At 36.8% G+C, this 12,838-nt stretch overlaps 1 protein-coding gene across 1 annotated transcript; it reads right to left on the reverse strand.

Annotated features, from left to right (window-relative positions):
* Positions 1-7,627: 7,627 nt before the first annotated feature.
* LOC131612428 (cation/H(+) antiporter 20-like) lies at positions 7,628-10,589 on the reverse strand. Its single transcript, XM_058884221.1, has 4 exons — positions 10,410-10,589; positions 9,190-10,218; positions 8,118-9,071; positions 7,628-8,023 (listed from the first exon to the last, which is right to left on the reverse strand). The coding sequence occupies exons 1-4, from the start codon at positions 10,587-10,589 to the stop codon at positions 7,628-7,630; spliced, it is 2,559 nt and encodes an 852-aa protein (XP_058740204.1).
* Between the last annotated feature and the right edge of the window lie 2,249 nt (positions 10,590-12,838).

Below are 12,838 nucleotides of genomic sequence, written 5' to 3' on the forward strand. Positions count from 1 at the left end.
CAGGTTGGGAAATCCAAATACCTTAGTTAGGATGTTATCTGGGCTCGAATTGTGGCTCTCGACAACAAAAGCGTTACTACCACCTTTCAAAGGTGATTCTTCAGAAGATACCTTGTCACCCTGTGAAGTAAGTTTCGAAGACCCAAATCCCTTTTCTTTTCTTGAAGGAGTAGCGGCCTTCTGCTTTTTCTTTTGGGCTTGTCTGGTTCGAGGTGGAGATTTGTCATCCTCATCTGAGACAACTACTGGAGAGGTTTTTCGCTTCGAATGTGGTGGAGGCTTCGAACTCTGAAAATATAAATTGGGTAAGGTAAGGATGATTCATATAACATACAAATGAAAGATAAAGTATGTACATACCGTGGTTTTTTTGCAGCAGTGAAATAGTCACTCTCACTGAGCTTGTTGCTCTGCGAAACTTCAGAAGCTTTCTACGCAGGGAGCTGTTTAATCTTTCTCCTTCGAGCGACAGCTGTAGTTGGAACTGGAATTAGTATTTCAGCAGAAAAGGAACGTTAGTCAAAGGATTTTGTCTGAATCCAAACCTTCAGGTATTGGAGTCAAGACACGAACATGTTCAAGATCTATATGGAGATGTCCTTTGAAAGTATCCAAGGTATGCTTAGTCGGGACCACTCGTTCAGCGCGTTTTTTAGTACTTTCCTGAAGAATTTTAAAAGCATTCCCACACACGAACCAGTCTGGGAAAGGAGGGCTTAAAGCCACACCAAAATCAGTGCTTGGCAGTGGAGAGAATTTTGGAGGATTAAGTTTGAAAGCCACTTCATAACGCAGTTCTGGTCGAACAGACGAGGGCAGTTTCAACTTATCCAGTTTAGCAGAAAACTTTTCGCGCAAAGTGACTGCAGCTTCACGAACGGTCCGACTAAGGTCATCAGGCCTATAAATGGTTTCAAAGAACTTTTGAAAGGCTTGTATTTCTTTAATATGAGTCGAAGTACCTTTTTGAAATTTTTCCTGCACATCAGCAAAAGCTTCAGTTAGTTCGCGAGTAAGGCTCTCGGCGTCAAAGATTTGCGTGGTGTAATAGTCCGTCCACCATTGTTGAAAATCTGGAGTAGAGTAAAATACGGGATTGAAAGGGATAGGCGAAAGATTGGTCACATCAGCATATCTAGCAATTTTTGACTCACATTCTTCTTCAGTCAGATATAAAGTGTGCAAACACATGTGGTTCCTTTTCTCGTATAGACACTTGGGTTTTATTTGAACCAGTCCAAATTGTCTCGAAACCAGATTTGGTTGGTAGTAGAGGAGAACATATTGGCTTTTGGAGGGGCGAAGACGGTGATAGAATAATCTTGGGGAAAGGAAAGCTCCCCAAATAGTCATGGATTCAGTCTCTTGATCTTGAGATGTTGGTGGAAACTTTCGAGTGAACCATTCGGGACCCACTGTCCTGTTTACGAACGGAGCCATCGAAGGGATGAATTGATGACACCGAGCAAACATCATGATATATGCTAGAAAATGCTCGCGAAGTTTACCAGTCTCTTCTTTTGGAGTTAGCGAAGCCAACCTGGTTCCTTCTACAGTTCGATTTTTAATATCCGGATCTTCTTCATTCACAACACCTCGAAATGGGAGTTGAGTCTCGAAAGTAGCATTGAGCCATAGTTGTAGCTGCCAGAAGGGGCCAGCGAAAAGCAAAGAACCTGTTTTATAATTCTTTACAAGGTCTGTTGCTTCACCTAGGTTCTCGTAGAGAAACCCTAGAATTAACTGGCTCAGGTTTAGTTTTGTTCCGGCATGGAGATGATTAGCCATACAGAGATATCTTTTTGCTACTTGTATGGACCTAGAACAGAAGACGCACCTCGAAAGCCATAAGGCTAAGAAAGCAATGTGCTCTTCGTCTGAGACTACCTCATTATTTTCGTCATGATACTGTTGAATGAATGCAGTATAAGTAACAGTTGCTTCATTGAAGTTAATAGTATCAGTGTCCATGACGTTGGGGTCGAAGGGTTCTCCAGTTGGTCGAAGCCCCGTAATGGCAGCTATGTCGAAAAGCGTGAGGGTGACCATTCCACATGGAAGATGGAAAGTGTTGTGGGAAGCATCCCAAAAATAAACTGACGCAACTAACATGGTTTGGTTGTATTCTAAACCAGTCTTGGACAGTTGGATTAAATCATAAATGCCCAGTTCTTTCCAGAAAGCAGCCTTGTGTTTCTCTACTCTTGCCAACCAGGCATAGTATAGTTCAGGGTCTTTTGCTAAGGGAATTGACCTAAAAACTTTAACAAAATTGGTTACATAGTCTAACCTAATTTTCTCTAGGGCTGAAGGGTTTTCGGTCGAAGATTTTTCCCTATCATCAGGCTTTGCTGAAATAGGACGGCCATCTTCATCTATTTTGTTCTTACTAACTAACGGCCTAGTTTTATAATAAGCAGGAAAGAATTTATTCAGAGAAGGGTTAGTTTCTCCTGGTAACGGACCCATGAAAGCATGGGTTTTTCCAGAAAGTTCAAAAGGGATGATTACCTGAGAAGCGTAAATGGCGCGCACTTCCGCAGAATTTGGGTTTGGTACGCACTCTTGATCCCCCATCTGTGTAGATTGTTGAAGTTTCAGAGCTGGTTGAAGAACATTTGAGGAAGACGCCATGAGTAATGTTTGATTTTTTGGAATGGGTTTTTGAATATAATCAGGAGTGTTCTTTTCTGTGGAGAAATAAGGAAATAAGAGGTGAAAGTTTTGTGAAGGTTAAAGTTTCGGTATTTAAAGGTCTAACGGAAACCCTTTCAAATCTTTTGGGTAAAAACCAAGAGACACGCGGCAGGCGTTGATTTCATCCAACGGCGGTCGAATAGTTATTAGCTTTACTCCTAGTATACAGGAGTAATGATCAGAAAGTAAGACCAGAACGTGGGAACGTAAGTTATGAGTAGACATCTTTGAAAATGACAAGACGTTTTGGAAATAGGGTCATCAATGATTATGACGTCAGTCAATGATCTTGGAACTCTAAAAACGAAATCTTATTACAACAAGAAACGCCTATTTCTCTTGTTTTTCGAAACAGGCATTTATTGGGGGCAATTTGTTAGCTGAAGATTTCGTTTTGCAAACATGGTCCTTCGAAGGATTAAAACTCGAAGGAAGGATGGTTACTGATGACCATCTTTGAAGATAAAAATGGCTCCTGATGGCCATGCTTCGAGAATGAAGATTTCTAATTTATAACGAAGATAGTGAATGCTGAAGCTAGTAGGAGTATATGTCTTCGAAGACTTAGACAGATTTCGTGAAATATGTTAAGTATTGACACTTAGCGTGCTTTTGTAGTGTTTTAATGTTAAATACACTGCCACGCGTCGAAGAAGGACTTAGGCGGGAGGATTTGAAATTCGAAGACGGTTTCGTAACTGTCTAAAGACAGATGGCGTTCCTGAGATTCTTATGAGAAACGTGGCATTAGATTAGCGTAGGACCGTTAAGGTCGAAACTAGTATAAATAAGGGTCTTAATATTAGGATTCCGTGTGTTCATTTTGTACAAATCACTCACATATTACTCAAGTATCAAGTGTTAAAGAGAAAGAGTTCGCTGAGAAATGTACGTATGACACCACCGTTTTAATATATGTGTATTTTCCCTTTATTTTCAAGTATCTTTCAATATTATTGCATTTCATTTACTTCTTGCCATTTACGTTTTTGTACTCATTATTTTCATATCATTTATCTTTGAAGTATTTAACATTTCTGCACTTTAAGATTTTTGCACTTTTACAGTTTCGTCTCATATTTTATCTTGACTTACCTTTCGCTAAAGTTATACTCACGTGTATAACGAAGTGATTGCTAATTTTGTTTGTTTCGTTCGAAGTAATTCTTATTGACAAGATGAATCATAGATATGGTCCGAATGACCATCAATAACAATCTTTTTGACTATGTCCTAGGATCAATCTAGTCGATCCTGCGAGTAACCAAATCATATTTATTATAGTTTGGAAGACTAGCGGTTGTTTACCGGAAATCACCGTAAACAAACCTCAATACAACAATTCACGTCACATAGTCAACTTAGGAAATGACAACAATATCATAAATGAATCGTGACAATATATGCAATTCACAAGTAGGATTCCGACATATCTCGACAAACATCTCATCATCAAATCATCACATCACAACAAACATATCTTCATCAAGTCACAACGACATAATCAAATAAGATTCAAATGTAGTTCACATGTGACTCGACTTATGCAAATGCATGTGGTACCATTGGAGTAAAACTCCCACGTCTCAAAATTTGCCATTGGGCACACGTCACTATTTGCCATTAAGGCCTCGTCGCTTTTGCCATTAAGGCCACGTCTCTTTTATGCAATGGATGTGACTCTATGAACGTGACACCCACACAAACACCACACACAAACATCGACCAAACATAATTACTTTCATAGTATTGTGTCACTTCACAATCACGTCGCTATGTTGTAACACCATACAACATTACATCACTTCACCACAACAATTATAAATATCAAACAAATTCATTTAGAGAAATCTTCAAAAATGTTTCCAAAGGTTTTCAAATCATATACATTAGAAAGACATCAATTAGAGTTTCACGTAGGTTCAAACGGCACTTAAAAAGGAGTTACGGTTCAAAAGATACATCATTTCAAAGTTTGGACAATTTTGTAAAATAGGGTCCGCTCAGCGAGGCACTAGCGAAGGGGTCCAGAAGCGAAATACAAACAAGGTCCGCTTAGCGGAGCACTAGCGACACACGACAGAAGCGAAATGCAAAGCAAGGTCCTCTTAGCGGACTAGCTCCGCTCAGCGGAGGCGCGATTGTGCAGAAACTCAATATCAATATCAGACCTGCATAATCCCCCTCCCCTCCCCCATAACTCATTCTAAACATCAATTAAACAGGTATAAATACGAAATCTATCATCCTTCACCATCAAACATAAATTAAAACACATTTCAAATCATAAATTCATGCATTTTGTTCATAAACCCTAACATCTCTACACACAACTTCCATGGATACAAACATACAATCAAATCCCACCCAAAACATCATCATACATCCCTTTAGCATGAAGGAATCCCACCATTACCTTAGGTTTGGATTGAATCCAACTCTATGAACTTGAATCTTGGAATTCCCCCTTTCTCTTCTCTTCACTCTCCTCTTCTATTTCCCAATTTTTGTGAAAAATAAGTTTCTATCCTCTAAGCCTCTAAAACCCTTGTTTTGGTTAATCTTACTATCTTTCTCATAATGCTAATGGGCCTTAAATCACACCATACACTTACTAATGCTATCTCAAGCCCAATAACTCTCCTAATTCATCAACTTATATTATTTACTATAAAAACCCAATAAATAACACCAATATCACATAAACACTTAATTAACACCTAATTAATAAAATAAAATACATAGCATAACATGACATGACATAATTAAATAAAATATGCAAACTAAAAACGGGCGTTACACCAATAATTTGGAACAAACGCATAAATGATTTCCTAGTCGACGTTGGTTTCAAGAAATGTGTTTTCGAGCTTGGTGTCCATGTAAAAACGGATGCGAGAAAAGATGTGATAATACTTTGATTATATGTGGATGATTTGTTGATCACAGGAAGCAATGAGTTGAGTATTTCCAAGTTCAAGAGTGAACTTATGGAAGAGTTTGAAAGGAATGACCTTGGGATTATGACTTACTTTCTTGGCATAGAGTTCCACAAATCAAAATTGGGACTGCTCATGCACTAAAGGAAGTATGCACTTGAGATATTGAAGAGGTGTGATATGAAGCATTGTAATGCTGCCAATACACCAGCTGAAGCAAGTTACAACTGTTCCAAAAAAATGATAAGTTGAATGTGGATCTAACACAATATAGGAGATTGAATAGATCATTACGTTACTTATGCAATACGAGGCCAGATTTGGCGTTTAATGTCGGTATTGCGAGTAGATTCACGGAGAGACCGAATGTGTCTCACTTGGCAGCATTTAAGAGGATCCTATGATACATCAAAGGTACTCTTGGCTGCGGAATTATCTTTCCCGCATCAGATACATACAGAAAATGCGAGTTGCTCAATTATACCGATTCTAATTGGTGAGGAGATAAAGATGATCGAAATTCTACCGTTGGTCATGTCTTTATGTTTGGAGGAGCACCAATCTCTTGGTGTTCTAAAAAGGAACCAGTGGTTGCGCTCTCTTCTTGTGAGGCTGAGTATATCGCTGCATAGCTATGTGTGTGTTAAGCTGTGTGGCTTATGAATCTGTTGGGAGAGCTGGGCAGCAATGATGGAGAAGCTAACACACTCTTGCACATGGTATGAGCAAGCATATTGAGATGAGGTTTCATTACTTGATGGATCTAGTGTGTGAAGGAAAGTTGAGGTTGGGATACTATCGAAGCGAAGAACAAGTTGTGGATTTTTTGACAAAAGGGGTCACAAATGTTGTGTTCAAGAAGTTGGTGATGAGTTTGGGCATGAAGAACTTGGAGCATTTGAATTAAGGTGGTGTATTGGAACTAGTGTGAACAGCTTATCAAATAAGCACTTCTGAAAGCTGGAATTTGGTTTTGTCGAGGCCGTAACCGGTTATGGGAAAGAGCGTAACCAGTTACAGCAGGTGTTTTCAGCTTCTGGGTTTCTACGAACCCGAATTTGCACTTTTTATCTTATTTTTTTATTTGTTTTATATTATACTTGGTTTTTAATAGCTTGTATAAATATCCCTCAATTGTAACATTTGTTGTTAATGGCAATTTCTCCCCTCATCTTAGTTATTCTCTCTATTATTTTCTTACATCATCTTCTCTAATTATCTTGTGTATCCTCCAATAGAGAGAAGCATCATTTCATTAAAAGAAAGTACTTTTTCTTTAACAATAAAGAGAGAAGCTTGGTTTCTAATATAAAAATTTATTTTAGAATCTCAAATAATGCACAACAGGTGCTTTATTTAATCTTTTTCGATTCATATATATATATATATATATATATATATATATGGGGTGTATCAAGTAGGAGGAATTTTTAAATAAGAGATAAGAGGATTCAATGTTAATCATTGGATTAATCAAGTGAGAGAATTAAATTATTTATTAAAATATTAATGTAATTATTATTTCTCTCTCTTGATTAATCCAATGGTTAGCATTAAATCCTCTTATCTCTTATTTAAAAACCCTCCTACTTGATACATTCCATATATATATATATATATATATATATATATATATATATATATATATATATATATATATATATATATATATATATATATATATATATATATATATATATATATATATATATATATATATATATATATATATATATATATATATCAACCATATTTTACAGTGTCATTTATAATAATATCATTAACAATCTATAATAATATCATTAACACTTATTCTTCTGAGTCATTTTTCTTTGTATTAATGTTATTAGCACTTATTCTTCTCTCATACAGACAAAATCAAGTAATTTAATAGCAATTAACTATAATATGTTATATTAATAATAAATTATCTAAATCAATATTTAAAAAATTAATTACATTGCATAACAATTGAATGCTTAAATAAATAATTACACTGCATCTGCTATAGTTATCTCACGCCTCCCAGACGAAACATGTGCAATATTCTCACCACGGATCTTAACCTTGTACATTGGCGCATCCTCAGATAATGTCACATCATGCTGCTGTATAATCAATACTGATGACACCATCCTATGACCTCTTGTTGAAGAAGTAAGAATGTCTCCAATGGGACCTAACTCTGGATGCTCTGCTGGCCTCTCTGCTAATCTCGCCACCATATTCGATGGGAACCGACCCTTCCCAACAATTATGAGATGATAGCCCACACTTTCTCCTAATGCTACCACTTCCTCCACAAAGTTGCCGCTACCTTTCTCAATATATTTGACTCTTTCGCCACACTTGCTTTGAAACTCCTGCATTGCCTTTTCATCCAACTCCTGCAGTTTATTTTATAGCAATGTTTATATAAAAATATTCATATTGTGTCTAAGTATAATTGAGTCAAGTAAAGTTGTTTGGAGTGTTACTTACCAGTTCTTTTTTTCTGTTCATTTTTGCTATGGAGAAGCTATAGCTGTTATCAGCACTTTTTCCAGGTGATTGGCGCAAAACAAAGTTATTAACACTTTCCGCATCTTGCTCAACAAACCTTACAACGGTCACTTCAACTGCTGGATGGTCAGCCATTTTCTTTCCCAGCTCTAAAGCCTCACGATCATCAGGTCCACCAAAAAACAATATGCATATTCTTTGGTTCACATTACCTTCTGAGCTCAAATTCTTGGACCCAAGCCCATATCCTCTATCCACAAGCACACCAACTGAGCAAGGAGCATTTTTAAGCACCCTTTGGTTCACACCTCTCCATTCATGCCCAACATTCTCCAACACCTCATGAATCTCACTGTCATTTTCATCATCAACTTCCTTTCTCCAATGTTTGTGGAAAGGCAATATAATCATTGCCACTCTCTTCTCCTCCGCTACATGGCATACATCTTCGTGCATTGTAGATAGAGAAGAGATGGCTGTAGTTGACCGGACTATAACCCTGCCCAATTGACTATAACCCTGAAAAGCCCCAGCTAAACGATTATCCCATTCGCCAAGACTGAACCTGTTGAAGAAAGGAAAACCGTCTTTACGAGCGCGTTGGAGCATGATGATGGAAGATGAACGTTCTGTGAGCTCAACAAGATGCATGATGAAGACTTTGAGGAAGGAATTTTTGGTGCTACGTGTTGATTCAATGAGGTTTATGATGGCAGGAATGTTGGTTTCACCGTGGATACAAGCTAGGACTCGAAGAGTTTCCTCCCCCGCGTTTTTGTCTTTAGAGTGTGTGGACATGTCACCTAACTTGCGAATTGTTTTGGCTGCGATACCACGAGCTGGTTTGTAGATTGCCATTACTAGTGGGGTAGTGATGAAGGTTGTGAAGAGAGCCATAAGCACCAATATTGCAAATATTTCGTCATTCAACACCTGTAAATTAATCAAGTTAAAAAAATGTAACCAAATTATAGCATGAAAAATATCTTTCATTAACTCTAGTGCATCTATAAAAAATTAATCACCATATAGTAGACTAAGTAAAACTGACCTTTTTCTCTTTTCCAATATTGAGTACAATGAGTTCAACAAGACCTTTTGTGTTCATGAGTACTCCAAGTGTAATCGACTCTCTAACTGGAATCTTGCATATCATCGCAACTACAAAAGTTCCCAAAATCTTCCCAGCGCAAGCTGTTGAAATCACCAAAGCCAATAGCCCCCAAGCTTTTCCGCCACTAATCTTAGTCACATCCGTTTTCAAACCACTTGAAGCAAAGTAAAGTGGAAGAAGCAAACCCAAAACAAAATCCTCAATTCTCTCTACCAACCTCTTAGCAAAATTACCAGTTTTCGGAATAGTCAATCCAAAAACAAACGCTCCGAAAATCGAGTGAATCCCTATGAAATCAGTTATGAATCCTGAAACCATTACACCCGCTAGAGTTAAACAAATATAAACCTCATTCACGGCTTTGTTTTCTGCGGAGCATCTTTTAGCCACGCGCTTCATCACAGGTCGTATAACAAGCATCATGAAAGCAACAAAAGCGACACCGGAGAGAAGAACCCAAACAGAAACCAGAGGGCTTTTACTTTTTCCTCCGCCAGCTCCACTTCCGGCCAACGCGATGGCTAAAGCGAGTAGAATCCACGCGGCTAAGTCGTTGAATGCGGCTGCTGCCATCGCGGTTTCACCCACGCGCGTTGTGAGGAGTTTAAGTTCGGCGAGGATTCGCGCTAAAACGGGAAAAGCGGTTATTGATAGAGCGACTCCCATGAAGACGATGAATTGAACGAATCCGACTTTGTCTGCGCCATGGACGGCTTTTCGGAGGACAATGGCGATGCCAATGCCCGAGACAAAAGGAACGGAAATTCCAAAAGCAGCTATACTGAGTGCTTTTTTACCGCTTTTTCGAATCGAGTTTATATCTAACTCAAGTCCAACGAGGAAAAGGAAGAATAGTAAACCAATATTTGCAACGGATTCGAGCGTTGGTGTGCTCCATGACGGGAATATGTTGTGAATGTAGTTTTTGTTTCTTCCCAATGCAGATGGACCTAGCAGAATTCCACCCTGCAAATACATGCAAATAAAAAAAAATCAATCTACAAATATAATTAAACTAATTAGAAATACAAACACACGGTTCAAACTCGCGACATCATATTTATTATTTTTAAATGATAAAATTCCAATCATTAGACTATTTGAAAAAGAAAAAAAAAAAACTAAATAATTAACGGTGCATGTGATGGGATACATACCACGATTTCAGCGATGACTTTTGGTTGACGGAGAGGTTTGAAGAGGAAAGCGAGGGAGCGAGAAACAACGAGGACTAAGACGGTTTGAACAATGAGGAGGGGGAAGGCGTAATCGAGAGGATTATCACCTTGCCAGATTCCATTGGAGGATGTTTTGATGGAGGTTATGTTCACTGTCATTGTTGCTGTGAGAAATTATAAACTAAAGAGTTGAGCTTAGTTTAGTATTTATATGTGAAGTTAGTTAGTTACCTAGGGCTTAGTGTTAAAAGATTGTTGTATCGCAAATTAGGGAAGTTTTGAATGCATGAGATAGAGTAGTTGCACTTTTGAAGCTTATTTATAAAGTAGATGAGAAGATTTGGCCTCCAAGTTCGGGTTTCAGTTTTTCTACTACTTTTAAATTGATTTACCTTTGTTCCGCTTAATGTGTTTTATTTGTTACTCCCCGTTTATCTTATAAAAATTGTTAATATATATGGTTTTTAAAAAATCATGAGATTTTATCTATACAAAAATATTAGATTTAGTATTAATTTTAAATGTTATTTATTTATTACTATTTAAATTATTGGAATTAATGAATTTACTTTGGTTTCTCATAATTAATTTATGGAGAATATTTAGATATAATTCCGTAGGTGTTGTTTATACTATTTTCTAATAATATGACAACAATTTCCTCTTACACATATACAATTTTTTTTTTATTTTTCCTTAAATGATGTTAAAGTACATTTGTCATATTTTTATTGGCAAATAGCATAAATCAAATCTAAGAAATTGTAGGTAAGTTTTCACCTTAATTTATTTCAAAATAATCATCTATTTGTGAAAATATTTTTTTAAGCAAAACAATTAGTATTTTTTTAATTTTAAATGAAAGTTTTATTCCATATTATTTGGAGGTTCAATTGATTTTTAGATGTTATAGAATTATGTTTCTCTAGAGCTTTCTTTCTTTTGTTATTTTGTATTAGGGCCGAATATCCATTGTATTCTCATTAATGCAATTTAGTTTATAAAAAAAAATTAGAAATTGAATGATAAAATATGAAATCGGGCTTTTTATTTAGTGACTTTTAGCCTTTTAAATATTTTATTATCCATTAAAATCATTATAAAATACATTGAGATATTAAATATAAATAAAATCGATGAAAGTCTTTATTTTTATTAAATATTAATTTTATCTTCTTTTTCCATAATTTGGTATTTGAGCTTTTTTTTTATCATTTAGTCTCCTACATTGAAGATGTCACATGAAAAACTTTTTTACAGAGTATTTATTGTCTTCGATAATCAAAGAGGAATATCTGTCAAGTTAAATACTTCAGATCTCAAATGGGTATTTAAAGAGTTGGAACTATTGTAAATGCAAGTGACTGAGTTTATAGAGTAATAACCAATAAACACTTAATATATTTTTATAAATTTTAATGAAAAAAATCAATTGAACCTTATTTTATTCTATGGAGAGTCCCATGTGAATGGAAAAAATAAGGTATGCTAAATTATTTATTTTTATTATAATTTAAAATATGTAAATAAAATAACTAACAACTCAAAATGTCATGGACCGATAAATAAGATCAAAAGTCCCCTCTTCTAAGGCTGAAAATGAGTCTAGTTGACTCAAACTCATCTTAGTTTGACTTGAATCAATAAAAATTCGTTCGGCTCAAAATTTGACTCGAGTTTGACAGGAACTTCTTTTTAAGTTCAAACTCGACTTATTTTAAGTTCATGAACAACTCGATTCAACTTGTTATGTTTGGCTCGTTAGATTTGGCTCATTTGGTTTTGTTTTGTAGCGGAACTAGAAATGGTGATGGTGGCGGAAACTACGATGGAACGAAGCTTCCAAGGCACTACGACGTGACGGCACCGTGGATCGAAGGTTATGATCACGGTGCTTCTTGAACCAACGATATTGGTCTTGATGCGATGCCGTTTATCGGTGTTGGCTACCTCTAACATTGTCGACTTAGGGGGTACTTGTATCGTGAGCACTCCAACGCCAAGTGAGTTTAGGGTTCAAGATAGTGGTAGTGAAAATGGAGATTGGAGAATGTGTACCTGAAAACCTTTTACGAAGGTATTTATACCTTGGGCCTGACGGAGTAAGTTGGATAATGAGCCTCGTATTATTGGGTCATTGGTCGGGGTGGAGCAGTGGGTCCCGAGTCTTTGACCCGCAAAAACCAGTTGCCCCCAAGACTCGTCGGGCATGTTTGATGTCGAGGGAATATTTCTGTAGTCGTGGTTGGCCTTAAAGGATGTTCGTCCAGGTGTCGGTTGGCATGTGCCGCTTTGGTTTTGCCAAAGCATGATGTAGATGTGAACATTAAATGCAGTCTCATTTTTGAAACATTTTTTCGTTTTTCTTTGACGTGTGACCTGAAAAGGTGTGGGGTGACGTGACGCAG

This window comes from Vicia villosa, linkage group LG6 (genome assembly GCF_029867415.1).
Source record: "Vicia villosa cultivar HV-30 ecotype Madison, WI linkage group LG6, Vvil1.0, whole genome shotgun sequence".
Taxonomy (NCBI): Eukaryota; Viridiplantae; Streptophyta; class Magnoliopsida; order Fabales; family Fabaceae; genus Vicia; species Vicia villosa.